General features: G+C 39.1%; 1 protein-coding gene across 3 annotated transcripts in view; it reads right to left on the reverse strand.

Annotated features, from left to right (window-relative positions):
• Window positions 1-15,546, reverse strand: part of PAPS1 (poly(A) polymerase 1) — a 59,117-nt gene that overhangs the window by 31,451 nt on the left and 12,120 nt on the right. For all 3 annotated transcript variants that reach the window (XM_089379105.1, XM_089379106.1, XM_089379107.1), the window contains exons 5-6: window positions 2,927-2,989; window positions 2,656-2,817 (exon numbers count right to left, since the gene is read on the reverse strand). In XM_089379105.1, coding sequence (XP_089235231.1) covers window positions 2,656-2,817; window positions 2,927-2,989 — 225 coding nt within the window. The remainder of the gene's footprint in view (window positions 1-2,655; window positions 2,818-2,926; window positions 2,990-15,546) is intronic.

Consider the following 15,546-nt stretch of genomic DNA (forward strand, 5'->3'; position numbering starts at 1 on the left):
TAGCAATTCTGAAGTAAAATCAACTCCAAGGAGCAGACTTCAACCCTTTCCTTTACAGTAAAACTGAGGTTTATCAAACAGTCCTTAGTAAATGATTATACCAGCACCCTTCATCCCATAGTCACCTACAGCAAACATGTATTAATGTTGTGATAATTACAGCCAACTTTGCTGTGAACATATCTTTTAATGAATGCTTCTTTAGGACTAGTTCAGGCTGAACATAAGGGCCTCCATTAACAGCATTTTAGGGCTTCATCTGAACTATATATAACAGCAGATTAGTATCATTAATAGATGCGGATTAGGGCTCCTTTCTAGGTCTCAGTAGAGCCTCCTACATACAGCTTTAGGAAACCTCCTATTGTTTGCGGATAGGGTTTCCTTAACAACGGATATAAGGTGATGTACAGACCTGCGTTTTGGGCTCTTTTAGAGCTTGACTTGGCAGCGGATTAAGGGACCCTTTTAGGCTGTGCATTGCAGCTCCCTTAGACAACATTTAGGGCAAGGGTTCTTCTCTAGGATAGCGGCCTGATCTCTGCAGCTAAGGCACATCCTTACTGAGGCTAGGATCTCCCTTTAGGACTGCCGCTAGCTGTGAATAAAACCCTTCTTCCTCTACGGCTAGGAGCCTCCTTTAGGGCAGCATAGGTGCTTCTCTTTAATGAGATAATTCTCCTCTAGGGCTGGCTTCATTGACTGTAATAGGGCAGCGTAGGTGCTTCTTATGGCTCTTTATGGCAGCGCTAGGGCATCATTATGGCCAGCGTATATCTGTTATGTTAGCGCTTTCTTGTGGCTGAGATAAGGGCTGTCCTCCATGACAGCGTAGAGCCTTCTAGGGCATCTCCTTTGATAGTGTAGAGTCTTTCTCCATTACGGCAGCATTGTCCCTTGGGATCTCTCCTCCTACTAAAACCCAAAGACAAGTAGAGAGGAAGAGATCCCAAGTGTCCAAATGACTTTCAAGGCATCTCTATTTATACTAAAACGTTGAGCACATGTGGGGTTTATTTGTTTGCTGGCCGAGCTTGATGAATTATCCCATAACACAAATAAATCCACATCTCCATGAATACTTATCGGAATCGGATGATCTTTAGATCAATCCTACACCTCTCGATGAGAGGGATCCACGAAAAATATCAGCTGCCATTAATAAGATGACCCGCATGGAGTTTGGCCCTAGTTGCCAATTTTAACAGACAAGATTCCAACATCACCTGAGATCAACAGTTGAGATTCATCTAAATCACTAATGCAAATAACCTTTACATTACATTAAATAAACTCACCTTACCTTACAAAAGTCAATTACTTTAATACTTTAGTACATTTCCCATGCACTAGGATAGAAAGAAAGGTTCAATGCACCTTCTTTCAAGGCAACAATTTCAGTGACAATTAGGCATCAAAGGAAAATATAGGGACTACTACTTTCACTAGGCTCTGATGGAGTGGAAGACAAGACTCTGGAGAAAGATGACTGGCTCTGTAGAAAACAATCCATCGAGCACGTGAAAAACTTTCACAAACAATGTTCCAATTGTCTACAAGAAGTCAGCATAGTTCAAGAAAAAACAACACTTCAAGACCCGTAACCCTTATACATGTATAATTCAGGAGAAATTTTGCCAGTTTCCATCATTGTTGAACACGGGGGAATCTGTTCTTGTATTATGCTTACTCTAGCCAGCTATGTCGAAGCTGACTTTTGTTTCACTTTTCTGATAAAGTCTATAAATTTGCTTGCCCAACAAATCAATTTGACGAGCTGATATAAAACAACCTAGTAATACTTCTTTGATTTCAGCTGCATAACCAGAATCAGATATTTCTGAAACAACCTAATTTTCATATTTCTCATTCAAATACTTAGTTCTAAAATATATCTGACTTATCAAAATAGGCTTCAGTGGTCTGATATAACATAGATTTAAATAGTTAATTATATTGGTTAACATCAATGTCTTGAAAAGTTTAATTTAAGATAAATCTCAATAGTTCAAAAATGTTAACAAATAATTCACTTAAAATCAATGTCTTCATGTGTTCCTATTGCTTTTATTTTTACTGCGCAATTACATTTAACTGTCAGGCTAAGTAGTAATATCCATAAGAGAGATTAATTCTTAAAGAATGGAGACTATGTACAAAACAAATTCTCTCTTTCCTTTTGACATGTTTGGGTTCTCTGCCTATCCAGAATTCTACTTAACAAAGGGAGGTTTGCCCCAGTCTGAACCTCCAATTGTGTTGAATGCCTTGCCTCCAAATAACATAATACCACAAAACCCATTAACATGAACCAACTAGTTTGGTTTACTCATCCCATAGATTATAATAAACATATTTACTACTTCATGAATCACCCAAAGAGAGAGTTTTGCATAAAGTAGATCTATCAATATTCCATTGAACTTAAATTTTGCAACTGGAAGTAATTTGCATCAGAGAGATTAATTCTTAATGAATGAAATTTATGTACAAATCAAATTCTGTCTTTCCTTTAGACGTGTTTAAGCTCTGTGCATACATTGCACTTTTAATTGCCTCTAAATAACATAATAGCAGAACCAAAAGCCATTAAAATAAACCAACATGTTTGGTTTATTCATGTCATGGATCATAATAAGCATGATTACTACTTACTTCAGGAATCACCCAAAGAGAAAGTTTTGCATAAAGTAGATCTATCGATATTCCATTGAACTTAAATTTCATGACTGGGACATGTGCATCTGGTACAGGATGCAGCTCTGTTACTTCTGGCATTTCTGCTAGCATTTCATAAAGCTCAATAAAAAAATCCTCCTGTAACATCAAAAAGATACATGTTTAAAGTTCTTGATTTAGCAATACATGTATTCTTCAAATGCAATGCAAGAGTAGAACATCGTAAAAGATCAACTTTACAGCTTACCTCTCGAGTTGCATGCCGAGGCCCAACACAAAGTGTATCAATGTCCGCACCAGGTCCATGAACCTACACATCTTGGGAGGAATAAAATCAATACAAAAAGAACTTGTTGGAGCATACAAGATAGAAGAAACAGTAATTTACATCGTACATAGACGCACATAATCATAGGTTTTCTATATTAACTAACATGATTGAACGTAAAATAGTATAATGCAGCATACTAGCAACTCCAAAATCTCCTGTGATATCACAGCTAAATATGATCTGAAATTTAAGTATTTGTTGCAATGAATAGAATAAATAGAAACACAAGGGGCAGAGGAACTGTTTAAAAAAGATCAGATAAAATATTTTTATTGATGTCCACAAACCAAAAAGTAGGTCCATGGGGCTCAAACGAGAAATACAAAACCTAAAAAGAAAGTCTTTAGATTGAATTAAGTCACTTAAACCATCCCAATTTATTTAAAACAATAGAACAATAAACCTAAAAATCCAAAACTGTCTTACTGCTCTCCAAAGGAAAGCTTCCCTCAGATTGTCGTCAAAATGTTCCGAAAGGGTAAAGTTGTGGGAAGAAGCATAATAAAGGTTTGAAATAAAATCAAAGATTGCATATCAAGACTGTTCACACTCATATCTTTTTGGTGTTGTTTGACCAAAAAAAATGCATACCCATCAAACAGGCTCATTCCATTCATATTGTGTAAAGTTTACTGCTAGAATGTAACCTTCTAAATTTGACATTTACTTGGGATCCTCGTGTAATGACTCGACCAGGAAGATCAGGACTAGCTTGGGATCTTAATGTAATGTCTCAGCCAAGAAGCACCAATCTTTCTCCCCCTTTTGCTTGAGATAAGTAAGAAACAGTGAATCTTCCTTCACTATAAGTCTGAGTCATTAAGCGGCCATGAACAAATCCATCTCCTTTTCTTTCATGTTCATGAGAACAACTGAAATACATGTCACTAACTCCATTCCTTGTTTAGTTGCCATGATTTCCTTGACAACAGAAAGAGTGTTGTCACAGGTACAAACATTACATCAAGAATCTCCCAAATAAAACATTAAGCATAACCGATAAACCAAGAGTTCATGACAGTTGCACATAAAAAGATAAATATTGATTTCTTTAAAGTATAAAATTGATGGAAATAACTAATTAGATGTCCACCAGTTAACTGGAAAATCAGTGTTCCATGGGGAAGCATCCCCCAAGGTTGGGTGCACGCACCCCACGCCCCCGGGACAGGGAGTCTCCTGGAGGTAAGTTTCCCAGTGTGGGGGACGAGACTTCCCAAAAGGGGTGGCATCTGACCATCCCCCCTCAAAACTTCAGTATCTAGTATATAGTATATACTAATATACTAATATGTTTTTCTTTCAATTTAGATTCTTGAATGATGAATGATAAATTTAATTTTTAAATCAATGTAGATCGTAGAATGATGAATGATATGGATCAATGTATTTGAATATTTCATTATTGAATCTCATGCTATGGATGAATAATGAGTATGTCATATGAATGATGCATGTATCAAAATGAACAATGAGGATGGATCAATGTATGTCATTATTTAATTCAATTATGAATTTATATTTAACGTGTGGATCAAATTTCAATTTTCAATGTATTGGTATCCATATTACTATCAGTTTATTTAATATTTATGGTTTCATTATTGAACAATGAATATGAACTTGAATTAATTAATTAATTAATTAATTATATATATATATATAATTAAAAATTATATACCCCGACATCCCCTCGCAACCCCAAAATTTCCCTAAAATGTGAGGGTACTCCAACACGTCCCCCTTGTGCGTCTCCCCGCACCGGAGTCTTGGTGGAACATTGGAAAATCATTTGTTCCTTGAAAATTTTGCAATAGTATATCAATCTTGTCAAACAAGTTTCCAAATATAAAATATGCTCAGTGACAAAACCACGTAAAGTATGTGATAGTTTCCAAATAGGAACTACTCAATCCCAAAGCATGGAAGAAAACTTGATAGGAAAAATTTAGAAAGAATGAAAACTCTTCTACCTAAATTATTATATACAAGCATAGATCAATCTTAACCCTAGATCTGGTACAGTATGCACCAAGATTAGTCAAAGAAACACCGAGGTGCAAAACTCCAAGCAAATAGGTGATCCAGGGTTTAAGATGGATCTAGGCTACCTTTCCTTTTCACATTACAGTAATTTAACTAGAACAAAAAAAAAACATTTTCACCATTTTCTTTATTTTCTTTTTCTTTTTTTTAGATTCAACTCCAGATGAACATTTTGCATTTTAGCTTAAACTTTATTAGCACATGGCACATTACATGACAGATCACTTCCAACCTGTGCTATAAGAGCAGCTCACTTCTCTGCGCAACAAACTTATATACATATTGGCTTTATCAGCCCCTGCTGACTTTACATGGAAAATTTTAGGTAATAAAGGTTGAACCAAGAGTAATCAGTTTAACTCGTCCTACTTATCCTGAGGCAACATTCCATTTATCTTTCCAGATGGAATTATTGAAAAAACATGGCGAAAGCTAATCAAATACAGACAAAATTATGTTCTGTAGGACTTAAACCTACAATATCAGATTTCAGAGAAATTTTCTACCAATCTGAACAAAACATGCTTTCTTAAAGACTGAACTGTGGAAATGAATAAGAATATCTTCTGATGTATACAACAATACATGCATAAGGCCTCTCAAGTACAAAACTGAAATAGAATTTTTTATTGATGTCCATTAAAAGACCTAAGACATGCTTTCTTAAAGACTGAACAGTGGAAATGAATAAGAATATCTTCTGATGTATACAACAATACATGCATAAGGCCTCTCAAGTACAAAACTGAAATAGAATTTTTTATTGATGTCCATTAAAAGACCTAAGTCAAAGGAACCAGAAATTACAGCCAACAATGATAACCAAACTATAATATTGTGATCAATTCAAGATCAAGATCCAAGGCCAAACTATGGCATGGAAGCATTTGCCCAGAGCACCTGGACTCCAACTTTTGCATAAAAATGGCAACTTTAGCACAGCAGCCAACTAGCCATATTACTAAAACAAACTGAAAGTCTCTTAAAAACTGGTACTAACCTGGCTGAGAAAGGTAGGTCTAGGGTAACATTTAACCTGGTAGCTATCCCTACTACAGGAATTCCAAACCCGAACCGCGGATCGGAGCGAACCGTCCCGGAATCCAATTTGGAAGCGCGATTCGGAGGAGGAGGTGGCGCGGTTCCGGAATTTAAATGCGATTCCTGCCTTTTGGGTTGCGGCCACCCCGGAACCGCGGATCGGAGGGCGGTTCGGGCACGGGGTGGCGCCACGCTTCCGGCCCGGAACCGCACGCCACCCAGGCGATTCCGGATCCTTTTTTTTAATTTATTTTTTTTAAATTTGTTTTAATATGTGACTTAACTAGCATGAGGGGGTGGGTTAGGTTAGTTTAGGGTGAGTCCTTTAGAAAAGAATAAAGCCCCCATTCTCTTCTCATTTTCTCACTTTGAGTTTATGAGAGTTCTTGGAGGAGTGAAGAAGGAGGAGCTAGGAGAAGGAGGAGGAGCTTGGAGCAAGAGCTTGGAGGACTTCATCTACAAGAGCTAAAGAGGTAAGTTCAAACCCCAAACTCCCTTGTTTTTTTGAAAAAAAAATTGTATTTTTCTCCTCCCTCTCCTACTCTTTCCCATTGTTTCTACTTGCTCCTTTATTTACAGGTTGTCCACCACCTATATCCATATTCCAAGATGGTGTTCTTTTGGCTTCTATGTATCATTCCACTCTTGGTTTTAATGATGGCAAGGGTGAGGAATAGAGGTTTGGTCCTAATAGTAGTGACCCAATGTATGATGAGGAGGAAGGGTTTGAAGAGGAAGGGGATGAACTTGAAGAGGACACTGAAGCACAAGATGGGAAAGGTACATCAAATCCCTTGTGGAACTATGTGACCAAACTTGAAGGGGGAAAGGGTGGTGGATCTTACAAATGGATGTGCCCTCATGATTGTCATGGAGGAAAACCATATACGGGTTCATATACCCGTCTGAGGAGGCATTTTTGTGGGGTGCTAGAGAGTGATGAAAAAAAGGGTTCTGTGGGGGTAGCCATTTGCCCAAAAATTTCAAGTGAACAAAGACAAAAATACATCAAAATAGAGATGGCTGCACAACAAAAAAACAAGAAACAAAAAACTCATTCAGAATCAAGTGCAACCTCTAAATTTGGTAGTTGCCCATCTCCTTATGGTACTTCTGCAACCTCTGGAGGTAGAAAAACAATAGGGGATTTCCTTAATGTTACTGGGAGGGATGATGTGGATGGAAAGGTAGTCCGTTTTCTTTGTGCTTGCGGTGTACCATTCAATGTGCTTCGCTCTCCCTATTGGCATGACATGGTAAAGGCCATTAATGAAGCCCCAAAAGGATACAAGGCCCCCAACTATGAGAAAGCTAGAACAGTGTTATTAGAAAGAGAAAAAGCTAAGGTTCAAAGAGCTTTGACACGTTTTACACATGAGTGGGTGGATTATGGGGTATCCATTGTATCAGATGGGTGGACAAATATTAGAAACCAACATTTGATAAATGTTCTTGGTGTTTCTTCTAAGGGTGCAGTATTTATTGCATGTCATGACTCCTCCTCCATCAGTGCAACTGCACAAAACATTGCAGATCTCCTATTGAAATCAATCAAAGATGTTGGTCCGAATAATGTGGTTCAAGTGATCACAGATAATGCAGCAAATTGTAAGGCAGCAGGAAAAATTATTGAGCGTACTCATCCACACATCTTTTGGTCTGGGTGCCTGGTTCACACATTGAACCTTTTGATGCATGATATTGTGAAACACAAAGAATGTGGGTGGATTGCTGAGGTTTACAGGAAAGGGAAGCAGCTCATTAAATTCATCACAGGGCATACAAGGGTAAACTACTTCTATGGCACTTACTCCAAGTTGCAATTGCTTAAAATTGCAAAGACAAGATTTGCTAGTTATTACCTCACCTTTAGGCGGCTAGTGAAGGTGAGACAAGCTTTAACTAATCTGGTGTGTGCTGAAACATGGGATGAAATTAACCAGTGTACAGATGGTGCTACTGCTAATGTAGTCAAGGACACTGTTCTTGACACTTACTTTTGGTCACAGGTTAAATATGTTTTGCAATTCACCAAACCAATTTATTACATGATCAAGTTTGCAGATTCAGATCGACCAGTAATTGGGGAGGTGTATGAGCAAATGGATAGCATGTTGGGGCAGATTAAAGACATTGTTGAGCCTAGAGATACCACCTTGTACAATTATATTCGTGAAGAGGTGGAAAAGCGATGGGATATGCTAAATGTTCCATTGCATGCATTAGCATATGTTTTGACACCTAGGTACTATCATCCATCATGGCTTTCAAAACCAGCACCTGGGGGGGGAAGCAGGAAAAAACCACACCAAGATAAAGAGGTTCACGAAAAATATATGGCTGCATTGAGTAGATTAATCCCTGATAATGAGGAGGCTGCATTGGTACGGAGACAGGTGAGCAACTATACGCTCAACACTGGTCCATTTGGGAGCATGCATTCAATTGAAGATCGAGAGCATTTTTCTGCTCTTGAGTGGTGGAACATGCATGGAGGGCCTACTCCACTTCTACAGAGTTTGGCATTGCGGGTGCTATCACAGGTGGTAAACACTTCTTCTGCAGAGAGGTGTTGGAGCTCTTATTCTTTCATCCACAATGTTAAAAGGAACAGGTTGAGTTTAGACCGGGCAGAGAGCTTGATTTATGTTCATTACAACTTGCGATTGTTGTCCCATTACTGTGAAGATGCAAAGTCTAATAAAGACTTGTTGACTTGGGACAAGCATCCAGAGGAGCCCAATTTGGAGGATGGAGTGTTGCAACTAGAGCAATTAGAGGATGCTCTTATCCAGGTATGTCCATTGTGGTATGAATTTTCCAATTTTCCCTTATAAAGCATTTCTCTAATTCATGTTTTTAATTTTTTTGTTAACTAGTGTTTTTTTTTTTGCATGAATTTTTTGAGCGATTCTAGGATGATGATGACCGTGTTGATATGCCACCACCCCCACCCCCATCTGGTCCTAGGTTCCATGGTTCAACACCAACAGCAGGGGGTTCTTCTTCATCAGTTCCAGTGCCACGACTTACACAGGGACCATCTTCTTCATTGCCACCACGTGGAGGCACGCCATCACGTTCTATTCGTGGTGGAAGGAGGAGAGATTAGTAGATATATTCACAATCTACTTCTTTTTGTCATAGTCTATAGATTACTCATTAGACTTGTAGACTTGTGAATTTGAATTTTGAACCTTTTTGGCTTGGCGGTGACCAAGTGACATATTTTGTAAACATTATTATTTGAATTTTGGACATGACAAATGTTGACAGTTGCTCACTTGCTAGATAAATCATAATATGCTCTATGTTTTATGTTTTATAATATGCTTAAAAATTTGATGTATGTTTGTAATAGCTAGAATATAGATGATTGTTGTACATACTAGTAACTACAATGGAATCATGGATGCCATATCTATCTTGATTTATGCAAAAATATGCATGTTTTCATGTCTTCTACAATTAATTTGGTATTTGGGATGTTTGTTTTGAGTATAAATGCAAAAAAATATATAAAAATATATATATATATAGCAGACGCTTCCGCGGACGCTTCGCTCCCTAGATTTTTGGAAAATGACGCTTCCGCGCTTCGCGCTTCCGCTTCGCTCCCGCTTCGTGCAACATTGATCCCTACCAGGTCGGGAGAGGGCTCTCTCCTTGTCAATCTCAGGAAAATATGACAAATAAAGCTTGAGATGACTGATATAAAGACTAATTTTAGGCTAGGTATATGCTCAGAGGAGTTTGATTGAATTTTATGGTGGTTTGCTGGATCAAATGTGAAAGGCAATTTTAGGTCCAGGGAATGAACTCAGTCTCTGTGGGGCGAGGTAGGCAAGTGCTTTAATACTTTGAATTAAGTGAAATGGAGAGTCTCAACACTGATGAGGAGTTGGAGAGGGCATGAAAGTGTCATGGGTCCTATTCAAAGAGTAAAAAACATGTAAATCTAAACAAACCCTAAGGTAGAGCACTGCAACATCAATGATTTCCACCTTTAGAAATGATTCATTTAGTTAAGCTGAAAAAGAGAGAGATAATGGCACACATAAACATATGATAACTTGAATCACAGAAGGAAAAACAATACTAAGTCACCTTGCCACAAGAATCCCACAAAATGCTACAAACCCTGGTCTATTTCCTTGCCAAACTGTAGAGATGATGTACAATAGTGCTCAAAGCATTCACAAGAGTCCAACATTGACAAATGACTAAGAAAATACATGATATAGACCTCCAAACCACTTGTGTTATCCATCAAGGGTCGAATTCATGAGAAGAGGGGTGGTTTCAAGCATATCTAAACTAGGAACACAAAAATAGGCAATAGAACAACTTGCCTCTAAAACCTAGGAAACTGATTCATTCAACTCAAAACCTCCTACAGCTGATGTACCTACCTCATCAAGTCAATTTGTATCATTTTTACATCATAGTACATCAATTTACATCATGTCACATCATGAATTTGACCATAAGAGAGAAAAAGTCAAACTAGAAGAAAATTAGGCGAAAAACAGAGTTTTTGAGCAAAATTGGCACTTTTTCATCCTGTGCGTAGCGCCATTTTTCTGTGCATAGCGCTTTTTCCAAGTTTTTGGAAGGCCGCTTTTTCCAAGTTGTTTTTGGAAGACCGCTTTTTCCAAGTTGTTTTTGGAAGGCTTCCCGAGATCCAAACCAGGTGCAGGATAGCTCATTGGAAAGCCTGGTGAGTCTACTTTCTAGAACAACTTGAATTTTTTGATTTGGAGTCCATTTGCCCCTCCAGTGCAATCTCCCAAGATTGCTTCCTATGTGGCCAAAAATTGGCAGAGAGGGCATTTTTTTGGTGTTTTTGGCCCTTTTGGAGGCCCAAAACTTGTCAAAATTTCCTAGCCATTTCTGAGCATGCATAACTTTTCATGATGAATCCAAAAATGACAAGTTTTCTGCAAATGGAGGTCCCCATCAAAAGCATAGCGCCACCTGCCGAAAAACCCTGTTTTTTACCTGAAAAATTCAAAAATGTCAAAAAGTTCACCAAATTTCTTGAAATTTAGCATGAGTGATATATGTTATAGGTGCTATGCTGGGCCAATGAGGCTTCAACCAAGATTTTGAGCTTATCTTGCTCTTTCTTGCTCCTCAAAGTTCTCCTTAACTTGGCTTTTAAGCTTCTTATCTTTGTTTTACAAATTTTGTTTCAAGCCAAATAGTGATAAGCCATGTGGCACAACATCTTTTTCTCCTTGTTGGCTTTCTCAAGCAATTTCTCCAAGTGAATGTTCACCTTCTCCACCATCTCACAAAACTGGTAACAAGACTGATATTTAAAACATGTTACTGCAAGAGGGCAAGCTAGTAACTCTGTGAGAGTGGTGGGCTCCTCCCGGATGTGTTTTCCTTCTTTATGTGGTTTTCTTGGTGCATGAGCCTCTTGGGAAGAATCACTGACAGTTTCATCAACCCCCTCATATGCTGAATCTGTTTCCATACTTGCAAATGTGGAGCGTAGGATGATGAATATGAAGAGATTTTCTCAAGTATAGGGTGACTGTTGTTTTCTTTTTTCGGGATAAAAGGGTTGACTAATAGTAGGACTGTGAATGAGGGTTTTAATGATGGCAGTAGGGTTAATAGGGTTTTAGGCAATGTATAGGTTTTAGAAAATGATGATTAGGGTTTGGGGAATGGTAGGAATTATGTATAAGGCTAAGGGTTTGGTGATAGGGGGTAAGGTGAGTATCAATGGGAGAGGGAAAGAGGAAGGAAATTAGGGAAATTTAGTGCAAGGGCATGGGATGTGGGAAAATCATACAAGGGAGTCAAAACAGCAAGAATAACAAAAACCCTAGGCAGTTTTGACAAAACAACTTTGAGGCAACTAGGGTTTCATTTTTCAAGCACTCACATCACCATCATGGATGAAAAATCTCTTGCTAGGGCAAGTGGGAGGATGTACTTACTTGTAGAGAGATTGTTTACAAATTTGGAGGCTTGGAAAAGCAATGAAATTCATTTTGAAGCTTGGCCAACAGATGCGTCGCACCAACACCCATGTGCGTACCGCACTTTCTGTGCATAGCGCCCGTTTAATTTTCTATGGAAAACCTGCACCCGATGCGTAGCACCAGGTAGGTGCATCGCGCCAGTGCCCAGGTGCGTCGCGCCAGTGAAAACTTAAAATTTTGCTGCAATTTCCACTTCTTCGCCTAAAAATGTGATTTTCTCCCTCTTGCTCACTCCTTTACACAAAATGAAGTCTTCCAAACACTAAGGATAACTTTATATCCACCTTGAGTTTAATTTTTCATTTAGAAACCCACTTTCCTAAAGTTCCCTGTCACTTTGCTTTTAAAACCCTGTTTTTTGCAGTTTAGCTCTTTTCTATCATTTGGTGAACTGATGCTTGGATGTTTTTGTTTCTTTTGCAGTGGCTGGAGTGCTAGAGCTGGCAAGATGACAAAGGGTTGTAGCTTAGGCTTATTACATATGAAAACAATAAAATTACATAAAATTTGTACATGAGATATAAAAACCCTGTTTTCACCTCAAAACAGAGCTTTGTTTTGAGGTAAAAACCCTTTATGAAGCAAATCATCAGTGAAATTTGTGATTTTGTGAACTTATTAAACATCCTCATGTAGTTGCTAACCTCTTATTGAGTTTTTGAAGACCATGGTGGCAAACCCTAGACCTAATGAGACCTAAAAACCCTAAAATGACTTTTGCAAATGGAATGAAATAAAAATGACAGCAGATGACCTATATAGGTGAAAACAAGCCAGCAGATGAAAGGCATGAGGGAAATTGACAAAGAACCACCACCATCAGTTGATCCATGACCTAATGGAATGCAGCTGATCGAATGAGACACCCAATATGCATGCAAAAAGAGAAATTTGATCACTCATGGAGGGATGAAGATACGGACACTAACACTACTCAAAAGAAGAGTGTCGCAAACAGTGGGCGCTGGTGGCCAAGGACAAGTGGGGAAACCAACAAATGGGCTCACCACTAGAGTATTTGTTAATTTTGGTATGTTCTATGCTTAAGAGCAATTTACTTCAAATTTTCTTATTAGCCCAATATCAATTTCCAAATCAGTAATCACATCAGCATGATAGTAAAATGCAGATAGAACATAAATATAAACAGTAGAAGACAAGCCAAGACAAGAGGACATAAGATGTGGCACCAGCCAAGGACAAACCACAATGTGGGGAAACCCTTGATCAATTCTTACATTCTTCAAAAATTCAGCAAAGAAAGGGATAGTACAAATAAACAATTCTGTAATTTTATGACAACGACTACAAAACCCTAACCAGCAAAGTCAAAGCTAGTCAAACAGGTCAGATTTGACCTCCAATCAGCTTGGTCAATATCCCAGTCAACTCAACCTCCAACAGTAAAAAGAGTCAGCCCAAAACAGTCCGAAATATCCAGTCAAACTTCAATCAACTCTAGTCAAACCTGTAGTCAGCCTTTTGATGAGATGTTGAAATGATGCCACAAGGTCTCCTCCTTTTATATGCAAGGTTGAGGTTAAGTTCGGGGTGAGAATGATTGTTTTGCTTTGCTAGCCGACCTTGACAAATTGTCAAGAATACAAATAAATTCATATCTCCATAAATACATGTCGGAATCGGATGATCTTTAGATCAATCCTACACCTCTTGGTGAGAGGAATCCAAGAAAAATATCAGCTGCCATAAATAAGGTGACCCATATGGAGTTTGGCCCTAGTTGCCAATTTTAACACTCCCTCTCAACTAGGGAGAACTCCATATGCTTGTTAGTACGATCTCTGCCATCAATGCACTCCTCTGCTCTGCTGAGCTACGAAGAAGAAGAGTGATCGAGAATGTATTATACCATTCTCTATTGAACCAAAGTCAGTCCCAGATAAAAGAGAGTGTCTCATACCACTCTTACTGATCCGAAATTAGTTCCAAATAAAGAGAGTGTCTCATACCACTCTTACTGACCTGAAGTCAGTTCCAATTGATCCCGATCAATATCATCCTAGCATAGGGAGTACGGTAGTACACATGCGTCCATTGGTAGTACTGTGATCCCTATCCTCATTTCCCTACTAATTGGCCAGATGAGAGGTACTTCCCATGAGTCCCAGACAGCATGGGTAGGATGTCTCAGTAGGAGAAGGATGAACCACTCATACTGCATACATGTCGCCACGGGGTATGATGGGGGAAGGTTGAACCACTGACCCTGTCCACAGCAAACCACTAGGAGAAGGCTGAGCCACTCACCCTATGGTTGCTCATCGCCCCAAGAAGTACCCCAAGCCCCCTAGAGCTCCCAAAGCTCAATGTCTATATCATACAAGACCCTCATAAGAGGGTCTCTCCACGACACCTATTCGTTCTCGGAAAGTCAATAATTTGACCTTTCCCAGGGGCTTCATCAAAATGTCGGCGACCTGCTCATCAGTCCCAATGTGATAGAGCCTTATTGCTCCTCGTTGTACCATATCCCGAATCAAGTGGTGCCTGATATCAATGTGCTTGAAGTGATCATGAAATACAAGATTCTCTGATAAACGAATCCCACTTTGGTTGTCGCAGAGGATCACGGTAGTATCCAGTATATGTCCAAACAGCTCAATGAAGAGCTTCTTCAACCAGACAGCTTCATAGGAGGCCATACTCGCAGCTATGTATTCGGCTCAGTGGTGCTCAAAGCAACTGACTTCTACTTCCTGCTCATCCAGGATATTGAAGCAAAACCCATAGAGAAACAGCACTTTGAAGTGCTCTTGCAATCCAGCACACTACCTGCCCAATCAGCGTCTGAATAACCATGAAACCTCACATCTTCGGCAGTGTTTCTCAGTCCATGAGTGATTGTGCCCCGAAGATATCTCAGAAGATTCTTGGCACCAATCCAATGTGAGTGATGAGGCTCAACCCTATATTGGCTCAACGTGTTGACTGCAAAACTTATATTTGGACGGGAGTTCACCAAAAACATCAATGCTCCTATGAGTTGACGATACTCAGAAGCATTTCCCAATACAGGTCCGACAACACTACCACATAACTTCTTGAAGTTAAGCTCCATCAGGGTAGTCACATGCTTGCAGTCCACCATCCCAAATCTTTCCAATATTTACACCACATATTTTCCTTGAGATAGGAAAATTTCTCCTGGCTTTTGCCAGATCTCCAACCCTAGGAAGTAGTGCATCAGTCCTAGGTCCTTCATCTCAAATTCAGAAGCCAACTCCCTCTTACATTTGTGAATGAGAGGGTCTGCACCAATCAGAAAGAGGTCATCCACATAAAGCACCAGTATGAGAGGCTCATCATCTTCAACCTTAAAGGTTTGGATCGGCTTCACTCCTAGTGAATCCCAGCTTCATCAAACAGCTATTGATCCTCTCATACTAAGCTCGAGGTGCTTGCTTCAGCCCATAGAGAGCTTTCTTC

The sequence above is a fragment of the Pinus tabuliformis genome, chromosome J (genome assembly GCF_031772625.1).
Source record: "Pinus tabuliformis cultivar Carrire ecotype Pingquan chromosome J, CPIR1, whole genome shotgun sequence".
Classification (NCBI taxonomy): Eukaryota; Viridiplantae; Streptophyta; class Pinopsida; order Pinales; family Pinaceae; genus Pinus; species Pinus tabuliformis.